Source organism: Brienomyrus brachyistius, chromosome 22, assembly GCF_023856365.1.
Source record: "Brienomyrus brachyistius isolate T26 chromosome 22, BBRACH_0.4, whole genome shotgun sequence".
Lineage (NCBI taxonomy): Eukaryota > Metazoa > Chordata > Actinopteri > Osteoglossiformes > Mormyridae > Brienomyrus > Brienomyrus brachyistius.
Window position 1 is genome coordinate 12,475,760 of NC_064554.1, and position 17,744 is coordinate 12,493,503.

General features: G+C 48.1%; 1 protein-coding gene across 3 annotated transcripts in view; it reads left to right on the top strand.

Moving 5' to 3' along the window:
• Window positions 1–17,744, top strand: part of rbfox1 (RNA binding fox-1 homolog 1) — a 178,011-nt gene that overhangs the window by 61,678 nt on the left and 98,589 nt on the right. Inside the window, exon 2 of one of the 3 annotated variants that reach the window (XM_048990438.1) lies at window positions 87–128. The exons of 1 other annotated variant lie outside the window; for it this stretch is intronic. In XM_048990438.1, coding sequence (XP_048846395.1) covers window positions 87–128 — 42 coding nt within the window. Of the gene's footprint in view, window positions 1–86; window positions 129–3,968; window positions 4,243–17,744 lie in introns of those variants that run through there. One more of the 3 variants, XM_048990441.1, reaches the window with a different exon arrangement.

The window sequence follows — 17,744 nt, forward strand, 5'->3', positions numbered from 1 at the left end:
CGCTGTTTACTTTCTGTTCCTGAAGCATCACCCACTAGGACGTCACACTCAGTCCACACTCAGCTGTGCTCTGTTTCCTCTGACAGATCCCAGGCAAGCAAATGAGCTGTGACAGAGACCAGATAAGGGTAAGTCCCCTGTCCTTTGTTTGAGCACCTGGAGGGGGTTTGGGGGGGTGGGGACAGACTTTGGGGTCAGGGTAAATTCACCCAAGCATTCTGAAGTACCAGGTCTTGCTGGCTGGACAGGGATGGTAATGTTGACCGTAGTGGCTGCAGGAGAGGAGGCTGGGGAGGTCCCAGAAAAACAGTGGTCACATGGTGGCCATAAATGACCTTATCTCAGCTGTTGAGTTTGCAGGTCTCTCGTCTCTGACACCCCCCCCCCCCCCCCCCCGATCCTCTGGCAGCATTGGCTTAGCAAAACGAAAAGTGGCACACACGAGTGTATTTTTAGCCTTCCGTTTAGCTTGGGCCGTGCTCACCTGAAGGCTCGCCGGATGTTCCCTCCAATCGGGTGACCCGTACCTGAGAGCGCTGTTGGTGCCTGGAGCGTGCCTAACTCCCATTTTTATAAATGTCTCATTTCAGCCCAGAACGTATGGATGTGAGTCGTAGAACAGGAAGCGTGTAGTGTTTTCGCAGGCTGATGCAGGACGGCCCTGACAGACCCGCTCGTGTGTACTTCTCAAAAGCAGAAATGGGAAAGTCACATCACCTTAACTTCAGGCTTCTCTTCAGAGGTGTAATATTTAGGCGAACGGTTTGATTTTCTTATCCGTTAACGATGTACAGGAGCTGCCGCTACATAGCCAGAAGCTCCCCGAAACTCCAATATGTCCTCCGTATCAATAACTGTCGGTTTAATGAGCATCCGGACTAACCGGACCGGAAGAAATGTTTTCTTTCCCTGAAATAATTTCCCCGATGGGATGTAAAGCTGTTTTGTTTTGGGTTTAATTTACAGCTCGTGCCTGCAGCCGCACATGGGGACGCACGCTCAGGCGGCCCCCGCGCTTAATTGGAAAGCCGTTAGGGGCATTGCGGGAGCCGTCCTCATTAATAGGCCGCTCAGTCAGGCCTGCGCGTGGCACGCCCTGGGGCTGGTGCGATGGGGCAGCCAGCCAAGCGCTCATCGTCCTGCCTTTGCGGCACAGCGGCCCCCTGTGTGCCGCAAGGTTTTACACCTGCCGGAGTGTCTCTGGTTGGAGTGTGAATGGGACACAGTGTGACTGGGATCCACTTTGGAGGGCTGGGTTTACTGCCGGTCTGGGATTTCATAGTGTGGGGCCTGGGGGGCATTTCTTAATGGGGAAAAGGACTGGGGAACCCATCTTAATGGTGGTGGTCTGGGGACCCCATGTTAATGTGGGAGGGACAGCTGGGAACTTGATGTTATTTGGGGAAAGGGTTCTGGGGACACGATCTTAATGGGGGGGAGGTCTGGGGACATCTTAATTGGGGGGGGCGATCTTGCTGGGGGCTCTTCCTCTCCATAATAATAATAATACTTGAAGGTGCCCTACTGTATAGGTAAAGTTCTTTGGTCTACAAGTTGAAAGGGGCTGTTTAGATTAAATGGACTTCTTCATCGGCATTGACTGATATTTGAGGCTTTCTTACTTAAGCTGAGTACTGGATGACTAATCCCCATGTGCACTTTAGCCGAATTAATCACATGAAAATCCCAGACAGATCCAGCTCATTTTCACTAAACGAAAGAGGATCCATTTTAACCTGGTCTCTCTGTGTGCTAAGCGTTCCACCGCTGTTCACATGCTAGCAGAAAGGGTGTAATGCTGTGGAAATGTTCTCAGGCCTGAACTGGCTTTGTTATTCACTCATGAATGAGATTTTTGTTGTGTCTTTGTATTGTAACGGCAGGTTTTGATTATAAATGCAGAATCGCATGACTGATATGATTTTTAAAAGGCTGATCTCCACTATCAGTGTGTAAGCAGCTTCATTAGTATATTTTTATATACAAAGCAATTATTGGTTTGTTACCATCATATCATTTTGTTTTCTCATAGTTAACCAATAACAGGTAGAAAAGTCTAATAATCTCTTTCTTCTTAAGAATTAGAATTTAGTGATCAGTGGTCATTGTTGGCACACCGCAGCACACAGTGCACAACAACGAAATGTGTTCTCTGCATTTAACCCATATGTGACGTCGTGACATGGCAGGGGGCAGCTAATTCAGCGTCCGGGGAGCAGTGCTTGGGGGCGGTACCTTGCTCAGGGTACCTCAGTGGTGCCTTGCTGGTTGGGGATTCGAACCAGCATTCTTTCAATTAGAAGTGGGCTTCCCTAACCATTAAGACACCACTGCACGCAATGTATATAATGTGCCCATTATAAAATCTGAAAATGGAGAGGTAGTATTTTGCTATGATGCACCTTAATCCTGGAACCTATTCCAAAATCAGTAAAAACATCAGTCATTTTTTACACTTTTTGATTTTAAAGGCTGTGTTGGCAATCTTAACCACTGTGAATGTTATTATAGAAAGTTTTTGTGTTACACGCCTGATTATTTTTTCTTTTCTGCTTTTGTATCTGTGTTTTATGTTGTAGGTTGGGGTTAGTGTTCAGGTTAGGGCTCAGTAAGTGCTTGGGGTGGGGTTAGTATGGAGGTGTGTGTTTCGGTTGAGAGAGTGGTAGGGTGGGGGTTACTGTGGAGTCCGTACCGCTGCAGGCAGCTGTGCTGCACCCCTCCCCCCTGGCTCCCGGCGCTGCGGCTTTGGGCGCGTGTCTGTCTGTCTGTCTCGACGCCGATCTAGAAACGTGCTTTAATTAGGGAGGCCTCCAGGCTGTAATTCGCTCCAAACCACTGCTACATTGCACAGGGATTTGATTCCCTGATAAACAGAGAAGGTGCTGTTATACGGCACGCACAAAATATTAATGTTCGACCCCAATACGTGAGGTGAATATGGACGGACGAGGAGGCTCCTTGTTTATAAACTAAACAATTACCCTGTTGATCTGTTTTTCTGGCTGTTACCTCTCGCACGCCCTCTTGTCGCACGCCCTCTTGTCGCATGCCCTCTTGTCGCACGCCCTCTTGTTCAGGCGTTCACTGGCGGATGCCGTTTGCAGGCAATGCTCCCGCATGCTGCCGGGTCAGCGACTCTTCTGCACTTACCTTGTCGCATCCTGATGCCCCAAAACAAATGTTTTCCCATGTTTCCCTCCATTCTGTTTCCATGTGGTTGGCATTGTCCTGCCAGTGTCACCTTTTACTATGGGAAAAACAAATGGACAAGTGAGAGTGAATGAAGAGAGAGATTTTTTTCCCCCCCTTTGTAGGGAGGGAGAAGTTTTCTGAGGCCTGTGAGTCAGGGGGGGCATGGGGGCTGCAGTAACTCTACAAAGTCAGCAGGGGGTTTAGAGCGGTGGTGCATCAGAATGGCCTCACAGTGGGGTCTTGACCTGGAGCTTGCTACTGTCACCCAGGGATTACTTCTACATTCTGCTCCATCACTTCTTCTGTACCACTTACTAACCCTAATGGGTTCCGGTGGTGCATCTTCTCCCTTTGCTTCCCATCGCTGCTTCCACCCAGAGGATGTTGTCTGTTCACTCGAAACCTTATCAGTGTCTTATTTGGGTTGCCATCTCTTCCTTTTCGTTTTTCTTCCTAATAAAACTCTGTGTCATCTCCGGACGAGAATCCCGCCTCCTCGTCCCCAAGGATTTGCCCTCCACCGCCGCCCCTGCCGACACATGTCATAACCGTACACATGTTCACTTGAGCATATCTGTGTGTGCGTGTGCCCCTCCCTTCCACCGCCCACGCCATCCGACGCCCCCCCCCCCCCCCCCCCAACACACACAGCCCTCCATCCCTCGTCCACTCCCCCCTCCCCGACTTTTCTCCTGCGCAGTTCTCGTTGACTGCCTTGGCACGCGGATCTGCTCGTTAAACACACACGTCAAGAATTGTTACCTAAGCAAAGGATTGTCAGCACGAGGGGAGGAAGGGAGAGTGGGAGAAGGGAGGAACAGAGGGAAGGAGCGGCAGCCTGGAGCATTTTTCCCACGACGCCGCGGAAGTGTCAGCTTAATAATTATTTTTTTACCCTCGCGAAAAGAGGAGAACTGTGAGCGGCGCAGAGCGAAAGAGGAGTCTGTGAGTTATTCCAGTGTCTGAGTGGAAGACCTGGGTGAAGTCAGGAGACTCCGGTCCGCATCTGAAGCACTCAGCCCCTCGCTCAAGATGATGATGTATTTGTGGGTAGGTAACATTTATATCTGTTACTTGTCGTTCGTGCGAGTGAGCGTGTGCAGGAGAAGAGCTTAACCGTGTCGGTCCCTTTGCGCTATCCGCCTCGTTGCGGGTTAATGTGAACCAACCGTCAGCTCCCCATCTCCGTCCCACAAGCGAGGGATGCTGAAGTAAGGCGAAGAGTACTTCGTTCGTTCAGCGGTTCTTCCATGTGGAAACACTGAGGATGGCGGGCATCGCCTGGGCCGTTTGCATGACGCAGTCGCATGACTTCTCCGCTCCGTTCACTGGTCAGAAATCTCCCGGGTCTCTTCCCATTCCAGGCCGGGCCGTGCAGTGAAACGTCTGGGTACGAGGAGGTGTGCGGGAGACCTGGCTTCATAAGGTGGAGCCCTTGAGTTATACAGGTTGCGTGGGTTCCGCAGTGGGATGTACGGTTTTGATGTAGAGATCCAGAGGAGGAAGAAGAACTGAACGCAACGTTAAGGGGAATGAAATATCAAACAGAACAGAGAGAGATGTCTATTTGTTACTCCAGAAATTTAGCAGCTCTTCACACAACTTCAGGAAAACTTTCCGGGGCTCATAACTGACACTTCCTGGCTTGTGCCCCCCCCCCCCCCCCCCCCCCCCCCCAGTGATGCCAGGTCAAAGAGCATCCAGTAAACTTTGTAAAAACTCCCAGACTTTCTTAGCGGTCCCATTATCTGCTGATCTGCAGCTCACGCTACTGGAACGTCAGGGTGGGACGAGGGCTGCTGGAAGGGGTTTGCCTCTATGGATTAATTGCTGACCTAGAGGACTCCCTTTCAGAGGACTCCCACAGAAGATGACTCACTTGACTGGGTGCTGTGACATAATGCGATGACCCCACCTGCACGTCGACAGCACTGGGTCTCAGCTTCACTGAGCACCGCCTACCACTGGTTAAGGGTTTACTAAACGTGTATTTATTTTCTCCTTTTATTAGGTGCTTTGTTGAACATCAGAGAGTACATTGTGTCTCCTCTGAGCACTGTGGTCCCCTCTGTCTGTGTTTATACATTCTTATAAGACTCTTGTGGGACGTGTTTCATAAAATCACTCACAGGAGCCTGGTGATTGAATTTAATGATGCACTGTAACGTTTAACACTCCTAAAATTTATGTTTTAATGAACTTTTTAGAAGCTGCTTATCTAGTGGAGTACAATGCGACTGCTGCAGCGTCACATGTAAGACGCTGATTCTGTCCTTCCCCGGTCTTATGGCATTAGTGCATCGTCTGCAGTTGTTATAATAATTATTGTCCTTGTTGTTGTTGATGCATTTTCTGGAGCATAATAAGTGATGCAGAATTCAGCGTCTCAGCACTTCACTGTCCTTTGGGTACAGACTTCCCATGCCTTTCTCTCTTTCTTAGTACAGGCCGTCTCTGCCTGTTTTTGAGAACACACTTCCGCTGTTTCAGTACAGACCATCCATTATTTACATTCTTGCTGGGTGCAGACCTCCCTGCTTATTTTTGGGCACACATCCCCTCCTTCAGTCTGATTACAGACCACCCCCTGCTCCGGTATGTGTACAGACCTCCCCTTTATTGTGGGTTGTTCACTTTCCCCGCGGTTTCGGGGGTTGCAATCTGACAGCAGGATGACAACACCAAGTAAGGCTTATGCTGCATTATTAAACAGTGCAGTTCAGCACGGTTGCTTAAACTGATTAAGAATCAATCATTTTTTTTAATTGACCTGATTTGTAAGTATGATTTAGTGAAGTTTGAGATGTGCACTTCTTACTGGGCAATACTGGAATTCCTTGAATAGGACTGAAGCCTGTAGGGGGCACCATAGTAATTGAGGGCGTGTTTTTTTAAAGGCAGATATACTCCTGTTTAACGGCCCCGTTATGCCTGACCCTAAAGCTGAACTGCAGCGTGCACACTCTTAGTGTTGTGTAGATTAGCGCATTTCTCCCCATGCAGCTACCCGTCTCCTTACTCCCTTGACAACATTTTACGGCACGTTGCAGAGTTGCAGTAAGCAGGCTGGGTGGCCCCTCCACCCACAGAATGCCCAGAGTGTGGGGTTCCATGTTCACGGAAGCACAGATGGTATCTCTGCCCTCGTCACAGCTCCCCTGAATGAAGTTGCAATACAGGGTGTTGCACTGGTCACCTGCTTTTCTTTACTCTTTGGGTTGTAAATGCACGTTTTTTCCTGCTCCAGAATTGTCGCATGGTAGAGCCTGTAGGTCTCTCAGTGACTGCTTGGTGCTGTTAGTGTGAATCTTAACGGCTCTGTTGCTATACGTCCATCAACTACCCAGTAGCTCCCTCAAAGCCTTATCTTACCGTGACCCTAGAATTGTTAGTGGATAAACTAAGAAAAATGAAACTATGAAATATGAAAATGAAAGTCCAGCTCATTGGCGTGGCAGACAGTGCGAGGGCAGATCACAGCAACTCCACCCTTAATTAATGCGACACGAAAATTTGCAAGGAAATGGCCAGTGGGGTATAATTGCTTTCCGAGATGCAACTTCAGCAGCCATGGAAATCCATCGGATGTGCCCTGCGGAAATGTTCCCAGTGATGTCAGAGGTCCGCACGGCGCTGCATACCCCGCAGCGACGTTCTGTTGCCTGACAATGGGTGGCCGCTCAGTGGAATGTGCCGTAAATGTTGCGCCGGATGTTGCGCTCTGACTGCTCAGCCCTCCAAACGTGGCAGGATAATGCACACCCACTTGACAGCCACGCGCAGCCATCACAGGTTACACTTCGACAATAAAATGGAAAACTGTTTCTATATAAGTGAACTGTGTGCTATGTTGTGCTACATGAATTGTATTTTTTCATGTGTGTATATTATACACCATTCTGCCCACAAATTAAATAAAAATTCATTATTGCGGTTGCTGCCAGCATGGTCAGGCTGTGCTCAGACAGCCTCCATCCGTAATATAGATTGTAAAAAACCATCCCCAAAATTATCCCTTAGTAAACTTCCTCCGTGACACCTGAATCATTCGCCACTGGGTCGGCATGTCAGTGGGTCTCGGGGGCCCTGGTGATGGGCCCGTTTGGCACATAGGTTCCAGAAAGGACGCCTGATTAGGCCCTGGTGCATTCCTGCATCACCAGTGTGCTGCGTGTGCGGGAGGCATTTGCTCCGAGCGGTCGCTCCGAGCCGCCTCTCTGAAATCCCTGCGGATTCCCTCGTTTTACCACGTGGGCGTGAAGCTCATTACTGGGGCCCCATGTGACTACGCTGTCCCTGTGCCTGTCTTCCTTATCGACGCCACTCGCGGAGTGATTTATTTACGCGTCCCCCATGTTTAGCTGGCGTTTCCGTGGCGATCAGATGATAGCACCTGGCTGCTGCTACTGCAGTGGATGCTTACGGAGGATGCAGGGTTGCCTGTTCCCCTCGCATTAACCGCATTTGTCTGTGCAGTGATCGCATTCTTTATTGTCTTTGGCAGAGCACTTAGCGATTGAGGTGGGGGGGGGGAGCACGGCCCGCGGATCGATTTGTTCGCGATTATAGCGTCCGCGGTGCAGCTTCTCGCCGTGCACCCTTATTGTGCCAGTGGCTGCCGCCGGCAAAGGGAGTGCATTTGAGAGCGGGGGGGGGGGGGCGTTTATTCAGTCACATGTCAGGCGGCCCTCACGGCAAGCGACGGTGCACGGATTCCCAGGATGCGTGGGGATAAACACTCAGATGCACTTGCAGGTCACTTTGGCAGATCGGTGTAGCGGCGCGGTTATTACCCTGCGCGCTCCCTGCTCTCTCCCCTGGCAGAGCACAGCGGCGGCGCGGCCGAATGAGCTCGGGAAATGGGAATGCATTAAGGGAAGTGAACACAAGTATCAGTGGTAATACCACGGGTGTGAAAGGAGCTTCAGCAGGGATGAGAGGCTTCTCATTTCTCCGGCTGGCGAGACGGGCCTCGCCGTCTTGGCCCACATGTCCTGGGGCCGGGATTAAGCTGCCTTCTCGCTCCGGTCTGTCCACGTCTGGGGTAATTGCTGGGCGCCGGCCCTGACTCCTGGTTCGATGGACGGAATGGAGACGCCGCCTTCTCTGAATATGTGAAGCCACCGTTTTCTTTCCTCAGGGAAATGACCGCAGCTCCTACAGTGACCCGTGGGATCAGTCGGATGTCTGCCATCCTACATGTTTTCTGACGGCCTGATCCTTCTTTCAGACCGAAACAGAAAGTTATAAAGATGCCGTGATACGCCACTGACTGGACCGTTTATTGGTATTAATGCGGATCATTAAAGGCTCTTAAGGACAGCATGATTTATGTGTAATGCAGCTAATTTGAAATAATCGCTGTGTTTTGAATGACTGATGGAGTACTCTCTTGGAGTACTCACGGTGTGAACATGCGATCTCTCACACACTTTCTTTCACGTAATGTTTGAGCAGCCCAAGTAAAAGACTGACTCTGTACGTTGTACCACATCTGTGAAACAAAAATGATCACGTTTATATTATTAATAATTTATTGCTGCTATGTTCTGGAACATTTTAGGCTAATTTTGCTAGGTTTGTGGTAAGGCAAACGGGCTACAATTTTCACCATCAACCAGACACAAAGTTCTTTAACTAGTTGTAAATGATGGGGTTAATGTTCTTAATCGGTAGGTAAAGTGAAATATTTATGAAATCATCTGATTAATGGACCTCTTATGTTGATAATTTAATCAAACATTCAACTTGGTCTCCTGTGGGTTGTCCCTCATCAAGTGACCTTTAACCTACAAATGAGTTGTCTGGGTGTGGCTTTAAAAGTGGGGGCAGATCTGACAGGGATCACGGTTAAGGGCCGGTTGGCACAGGTGAAATGGACCTCCATGTGTGTCTGTCACGGTTAGTCGTGTCCCTGGGCCATCTCTCAGCCTTCTTCCCTAATAAGGAGCCGCACCACCGCAGCCGCTGAACTCCACGCGTACGCCGGACGGTCAGTACGCTTGTGTTACCATGGAAACCTCTGGTGTTGCTGAAGTCTTAATGCACGATTAGGAAACTGAAGCCCTTTTAAAACACATCACCTACTTTAAGTAGCCCGTCTCCGGGGATTGTGTGATATTTCTGCATTTCCTAATTAAGTTATTGAGCTTTCCGCACCAGGGAAAGTCCCACGCAAAGGCGGTAATTGTAGTGCTCTTAGCGAGGTGAGCGCCAATGAGGGGTATTGATGGTGTCATATTGTAAACACATTGATTTCGAAATGACTCCTCTGCTAGGGGTGTGAGCTATATGACAGATCAATGGGCAGCGTTTTCATAACAAATGGATTTGGCATTTGCAGCGTTCACCCACCCAACGGCTGAGCTGCTGACCCATGACACTTTGTGTGTGTGTGTGTGTGTGTGTGTGTGTGTGTGTGTGTGTGTTTGTGTGTGTGCCCCCATCCCCCTGCATCCATGCGTGTACGTGCATGTGTGTGTGCATGTGTGTGTGTCAGTACTGGGAAGCTGGGGGTCGTGCCAACAGACTGTTGTTTAAGAATAGAACATGCAGGCAGTTTGTGCGTCTCTAGTGATGCTCCTGGGCTTGATGTTAGTGTGGAGAAGCGGCCATTTTGTTTCCTCCCCCGTGGCATCATTTTAATGCTGAGATTACGGGGTGGTATGGTGTGAGAGTCACCAGGGGAAGTCAGAAGTTATTGATGACCGCAAAGAAACTCCTCCTGCTGTGGAGTGAGCTGGGCGTGCTGCTGGGAGTGGGAGTGGGGTAGGGAGTGGGTGTGAAAATAAGGGTGTGGAAGAGGTGGGGATGGGAGTGAAAATGGGGGTGGGGTGGGGGTGTGGAAGACGTGGGGGCGGGGATGGGAGTGGGTGTGGGGTTGGGGTGGGAGTGGACATGCTTCTGGGAGTGGGAGTAGATGTGTGGGTGGGAGAAGTGAGGTAAGTGGGAATGATAGCGGGGGGGATGTGCAGTTGGGACTGGAGGTTGATGTGGGAGTGGGGGTGGACATGCGGCTGGGCGTGGAAGTGGGGGTGGGGTATCCAACAGCCCTGAGGAGGCGACGACCTGCCGATCTTCTTCCCGCCTCTCTTTTATCGTGAGTGTACATATGTGCGCGTACAAATAAATGGGCAGCCATGAGAAGTGCAGGGTTTAAGGTATGACACCCACCACACCCAGGCCCCAGCGGTTCACCCGAGTAACATGTCTGCAGATCATGGGACACTGAGAAGCTGAAGGTGACTCCATGTCATGCTGCTTCAGGTCAGATGTGTCAGTCATCAGTAAAATGTCTCTGTTGCAGCCTCCCACCTTGATGGCTCCTCTTAGCCCCAAGTACTTTTCCCTTAACAGAACCGGTAGCCCTGTGAGCAAGTGGCAGGTCAGAGCGCTTGGGTTGGCTGTTGGAAGGGGAATTGAAAGTGTGTGGATGTGAAGCCCCAGTGGTGGGTTATGGAGGTACAGCCTCAAGCATGCACCACTGCAAACCAGTGTCCTGTGGAAATGTGGCAGCCTTGTCCCATCCAGAATCCACATGTAGCATGAACTGCTGCCATGTCAGAACCTCTGTAGCTTGAGACTAATCAACCATGATGTTGACATTAATCATGCTAATGATATCTATGTTGTATTAGTTCTTGAAATTTCCTCATGGAGGTCTTCAGAGAGGTACAGACCAGTTGGAAATAGGACATGGATTCAGGGTGTGGAGATGCAGGAATGGAAGGTGGTTGGGGAGTAACTTGATTGCAAGTGATATTTCTCCGAAGATGAAAATATTATGCTTGTGCTGCCAGCTTGCTCCAGGTGGGGGCGTAGCAAAGCAGGCCGGGGCGGGGTGCCAGGACACAGTCAACAGTCGCAGGTATGGGGAGATGTGGATTCATCCTCTGTGAGATTGCCAGCTTGAGCATGTGAGGCGAATTTTTATGGTGAATGCAAGTGTTTAAAAAGTAAAGAGGCAAACAACAAAGAAATTAAATGGTGAGTGAATCGACAGAGAGAGAGCGAGCCACTGAGCTTTAAGTGTTATGCTTTAAGGGGAAAAGTGAGTGCGAACAGTTGGTTGCTGGATGCTAAATTTATTTCACGTTTTTGTTGTTTGCAAATTTTTTTTTTAAAACTATATTTCCGTCTGTGTGTTTACACAGATAGAGAGAGCGTTGAAGATAGGATTTTGAAAATAACCAAATGCTTAAACTGTTTAGAAGTATTTGGAGGGTGAAGTGCACATTGTACAATTTTCTAGTCAGAAGTGCAGCCATTTGTGGACGTCTTTCCGTACCTTTGATGGGGTGATTTCAGTGCGTCCTTCACACTATGAGCCCCTGGGGTGTTGCTATAATTAAGAGACCTACTACATGTTGGTAGAATGTCACATTTAGACCAGACACTTGCCATATCCAGCAATCAGTCACTGTTAGAAAACACCATGGACAAGCAGGGCTAGCTGAACATGCAGAAAGACAGAGGGCTCTGTAGTCTTTCTGGGAAAAGCTCGACACCCTTCCAGGGTCCTGCGTTCTCCCCTTTCCTCATAGGCCACCCGGCTGCTAACACCCTTAGAGTCCTTTCTCATCTTTTCTTTGTCCCCTGTGGTTTATTATTTACGTGAATCTTCACCCTCTGCATCCCGCAGTTGAGCTGTTTGCTAGCCAAAGGCATAGTTCACATGGGTTCCTGACACTCAAAGCCAAGCATGCCTCCGGCTCGGCAGTCCCTCTCAGTGATATCGGGGTGTCATGCGTGAACGTTGTGCCGCGCACCAGAACCGCCTGGGGGTGCGGTGGCGGACTTTAGGTAATGACAGAGAAGCGATGGCAGAAATAAGGATGTAATTAAGGTAACGACTTGCGAAATATGAAAGTGCCTTTTCTCTCCCGAAACTGACAGTACAAACTTGGTAGTTGTTAATTTAATTGCTGATATTCGCGAAATCCCTGAAGAATATTACGGATTAATCATCTAGTTCATCCCAGTGACAGATAAGGCTCTAAATGGATTGCCGTTAGACCACTGTAACCCTGCATGCCCCTGAATATGGGAAGATTAGCATTTTCAATTAGCAGTATATAATTGCACTCAGAGCACAGTGGTCACAAATTAAAGCGGAAAATAATTATTTAACAAAAATTAGTCGGTTGGATTGTGAAATTTCTGTAAATATTCTTCCCTCTGTGTTTGAACACGTGTGTCAATCTCATCTGACGAGTTCTAATCCTGGAAAAAAAGAGGAAAATTTATTCATTTATATCATTATAGCATACATATTTGTGAGTTGTCATATATATTTTTCCTGGTTTTATTCTTTATTTCACGCTTTTTGTTGTTTGCAAATGTTTTAATAACTTGCTAATTGTTAATAATTTGCTAAGTGTTTAATAACATTTGTAGTACATACAGGAAGTCCCTCAACCCATAACAATCTAGAGTGCATCTATCTGTCCCAGCACCTGTCCCCTCCGTTGTGACGTATCCGCTTTGGCTGCTGTACAGTCCCTATCTCATCTACAGTATCTGTCCTGTCTGTTAAGCAACACCTGACCTGTGTTACAGTGTCTGTTCTATTTCCCATGACATATGGGCAGGCTTCCCCTTCTGAAGTGCTGGCATTTTCCAAGCCTTCAGCCTTTCGCTCAGACCCAGGGCTACGTTTCACAATTCAGCCCGGAAACCTCCTTTTAATTTGCTCCTTTTCTCAGTTTTATTGGGATAAATCCTCTTTTTCACAGAATAAGGGGAATTTGATCTTTTTCCCAGTTTTATCGGTATAAATCCTCTTTTGCACAGAATAAGGGCGAATCTCTTTATGCAATTTCTTCTTTGCAATTTCCGTCTCCTTAGGATGTTTCCCAGTTCAGGCAAAGGCGCATCAGTTCCTTGCCCTGCAGTGGTTTCCAGTCAGCCGTGTTCATTATGCATTTCAGACAAGCATATTCGCTTGCCTACGTGACCCTCATTGAATCAGTGCCTTCTGCCTGGCAGTAAAGCCATAAGACACTACTGGGAGTAAATTAGCCCCCGACCCACAATGCACTTCAGCGAAGCTCACACGCTTCACAACATAATGGGATACAATTAACAGTGCCGGAATTAGACAGCGAACCACCCGGTGTTACCTGTACTCTCTTAAACTGTTTACTGGGAATTAAAAGTGCCAAACGTGTGTTGCCACGTTCCCATAGTGAATTGTTTTATTCTTAAAACGTCTGCAAGCAGTACAGAGTGTGTAGCCAGATGTTGTTCAGGAAAAAGCTGAATGGGGGGTACCGCCCTCTCAGTATGCTGGAGAAGCCCTCTCTCTCTCTCTCTCTCCCCCCAGGAACGAGAAAATATCCTTAACTAACCTTCCCAGTCCACTGGGTTTTTCCTGCTGTCCTGCAGCGATTGGTTCTCTTGTTACTGGTTTTAAACGTGTTTGTTTGTTTGTTTGTCTGTCTAGTTCAGTGAGAGCTAATGGGGGAACATGGAAAGCTCAGCACAGTGTTGATCAGCAGGCTGCTGTGTCGTCATGGATACACGGAGGGAAACGCTGATTCTCAGGTGACTGCGATCTGGAGCAGGTGTTCCTTCTCAATGATCTTCTCAGATGATGGTAGCTTCACTTCATTTTCACTGTAGCCCCTTTCATTTTGCCTGTAATTTATTTTTTGTTTTTGTTTTGACATACGTTTTTGAGAAAGTAGGGTCAGACTGTCCCCTGGGCCTTGCCACATCTCACTGTGGTCGACTCCAACGTCCTGGATGGTCCTGTGCATGTGGCAGGCCCTACTTGCGTGGTGAATGAGGGGGAGGGTGTCTGAGACGGGGTCTGCGCTCCCTAGAGTTTGATGGCAGTGCATACATGTCCAACAGGTGCTGTCCCATCATTTCTGCCTGGGATGCTCATTTCTAACCCAGAATTCTCTGCTGGATATTCACGGACAGCTTCTGACCGATGTGACCTGAGTATATGTTGGGAGTATATGAGGCACAAAACATTGACAGGTTGACATTTCGGAGCTGGAAACGTTGCCAGGGTAATGAAAATTTTAAATATTTATAAACTGTCATCTGACTCGTGTTTGATTCGTAGGGAAAAACAAAGTATGGGTTATGATGGCAAAGACTTAATCAAGCAGTTTAATTCCACATCCCTGGACGGTGGTGTTTTGAGTAGCAGCTCAAACAATTATATTAAAGTGAAATTGCGGGAGCCGTGCTCATCATCATGTGGCCAGTCCTTTCAAGGCATCGCTTTTCCAGAAAATTCTACCTGGAATATCGTATCGGCATGTCAGTTATGGGTGGGCTCCTCTGGACCCCATTTCCCCAGCCGTTGTGCCCTAGTATACTTTTCCTGGTTTTTATTGCTACCGTCTCAAGTAATAACATGCGATTAATGATTCCTATATTAATGACTCATAACGACTTTTAAAAAAAGGCGGGGGGGGGGGGGGGGGGGGGCAAAAATGACTCCCAGCTACTCAAGTAATTAATGCGTTGGCAGCCACAGCGGAAATCTTCACAAAATAAACACTTCACAGAGTGTAGCAACGTGAGTTTCCACAGTGGACTGAGTTATTAGTTATTACGATGAAATTCAGGGAATGTTTTTTGGGGCCCCAGAACGTTTATCATCTTTAGCATAACCAAGCAATTTTGTGTACATCTATGAACAAAGCGTGAACTGCATTAGTCTAAAAACTTTTACATTCTGCACTTAAACAAGTACTGTACTTGTCCACATACAGGCCACAGTTCAGCGTGTCGTGTTCTAATTGCTTTTAAACAAACCTGAAACTGTCTGTGAAATGTAAGAGACAGAGTGGTGGGAGGCAGAGCAGAGTCACACAGTCCACAGATAGTTTTTAGTTGTGTGCTTGACCAGCTAAAATAGTCTGGCCATCTTCGTGAGATACCGCCTACACTCGGTCCAAACGCCGAACCTGGCTTTAAGTGCACGCTTGATGTAGATTTTTTGTAAATGCTGTTCTGACCACTTTTTCTCTTGCCTGGGGTCAGCTGGTAGCAGAGGCTGGGCTGTTTCAGCCCCTCACAGGCTTATTAGCAGGTTGATAGTCGGGGGAAGGTTTGTTTCAAAAACTATATAGCTGAAGATCGTATAGCTAGTGAGCAGAGTAAGAAAACTGTAGGTGGCTGGTTAGCAAAACATGCTGCTTTATCATCTCCTACATAAGCAACACGACTATTCAGTAGTTAGTGAATTAACCATTTGTGGCCACACCTTGGGGGCCCCACACAACTGTTTTGGTCTGAGTGCTGATGAGCCAGAATCGCTGACCTACAGCAGGGACACAATATCTGCTGGTTTTTGTCGCTGTCGTTTTGGCGGCCGAGCTTAATCGCTCATGATGTTTCATTGTCACTGGGTTCCATGCGAATGGACTGAGAGGATGGGCCAGTGGAAATCGAGGGCCTGCCAGATTTATCCGGTTTGGGGGCGCCGGGGGGCACTGCTCGTCCTAACCCTTCACATCGTTATTGGGATTGTAACTTTTTAAAAACAAGATCATGATCAGAATGAGTTAAAACACCCAATCACACGCAGGCACTCTCTGTACTGACTTAAGGCTTGAACCTCTGTCTTGTCTGATTCCAGTGGTTCACCTGTGGTGAGCCATGCTGGTTTAGACCACATCACTGCAGCAGACAATAACACTGTAAATGGCCAATAATAAAAAAATAAGGGTCTCTCATATTTTTTGCAAAGTTTACAAAAGGATCCAGCTCTGAAATGAAACTGCCTCCATTTCCATGTGGCGTTTGTTTCCGTTCTGTGTTGTTTTTTTTTTTGATCAGTAAGTTTGTACTGGGATTAATGTGGCTGTTGACTTCTGCTTTTGAATTTGGTCAGGCACGAGTGAACCTGAATTCTACAGTAAGAGTGTGCTCTCAAGTGGCATCTAATTGGGGGCTAATTTGTCAGAGAAAGCGTATGGTTTCCAGTTATTTTCACTGACAGGTTTCAGCTGCACAGTAAATCAGCATTAGAACAAATGGAAATTGACTGTTGTGGTATAGTGATGCCAGCCGTTAGTATCTGACTGTTTTACCCTGACCTTGGATGGGAAGTGCACAGATTTCTTTAAAAAGCCATAACTTTCAGCCAGATTACCTGTGTTTCGCCCAGGTCTACCCAAAATGCATTTGTCTATTGGAAATTAATTTGTTCACAAGGAAAGTCAAAATGTCTTGCATCTGGTTATTAAAAAGTGCTAATATAAATACCAAGGATGAGAAACTTTACTTTGCTCATGACAGACAATGGCGAGAAAATTACCCAGGGCCGGTATGAGAAAGGGCGACTTGGCCATTGGTGTTGGACTAAGCCAGTCAGCATGTTTAATTTAATTTGTGTGGCCAGCTGTTTTGTAAAAACTTCGTCCTCATTTTGTTAATTAATCTTGTGGAGGTGCTGTGCTCCTTGGCACTGTCTTTATGAATCATTAATTGTTCGCATAAAGTAAAATGCAGCGTGTAAATAAAAGTATTTAACTGAATGTTCAATGCGGAGACTGTAACTTAAAGAACGGGGACCAAAGACTGTCATTAAAATTATGAAAGACAGTAAAGACCACATCACACCCTGTGCTGCAAGTAACTAGGTTATTGGGGAAATTACCACACCTTTGTCACTAAATACTGGCCCCCCATTAAACACGATCCAGATTGTATAGAAGCAAATCCCATATGGAGTTTGATACCTTTGTCTGCATTTAAAAATACATTACAGTTTGTTTCCACTGTGGGCTGGTGCTCTGTTGTAGAAATACACCGGAGTATGATTCTGGGTGATTTTTGCTTGTTTCTGCTCAGCATAGTCATATTATCAGAGCAGGTCGCCCTGCTGAGTGGCAGATCTGCGCTGCGTGTGCGTATTTGTGTGTGAGAGAGAAAGGGAGAGGGGGCCTTTGTGTGAGTGTGTGTGTGTGTGTGTGAGTGTGTGTACATCCTTCTAGCCCATTCCGCGACACGCAGCCAGCTTTGAGTGAAGTGTGTGTCTTCTGGAGGAGAGCTCCCCGAACATCAGCAGAAAGCACTCTCACACTGAAGGTCACCAAACTGTGCCGGTTATAATTTCAATTTGGCGACGATGAACAGCTCAGCGGAAATGCGATTTGGCGGAACGCGCGGACACCCCCCCTGCGGCCACGGGGAACAGATACCCCCCCCCCCCCCCCCCCCCCCGCTTGGCCCCGCGTGCGACAGAGGTGTCGATAGATGGGTGTGCTGATGGGGGGGGGGGAGGGGGTGATTATTCAGCTTCCTCTGTGATTTAGGGAGCCGTGAGCTGCTCCTCATGCACCTCTGCTTGTCCTCCTCCCAGGCGGGTTTTTATTGCATCCTCTGTGGCGGTAATCCGAGGTCTGTCGCATCCGTGGGGCGGATTCCTGATTCCCTCATGCATAAATGGATGTGATTCGACAGAATTACCCGTCCTGGAGAAGCGCGCGCAGTCGCTCGCCCCATTTAGTTCTGCTGACTGAATGGACTTCTCGCCTTCGTCGGGCCCAGTTTAATGGCCCGGATGACATTGTGGAAGACCG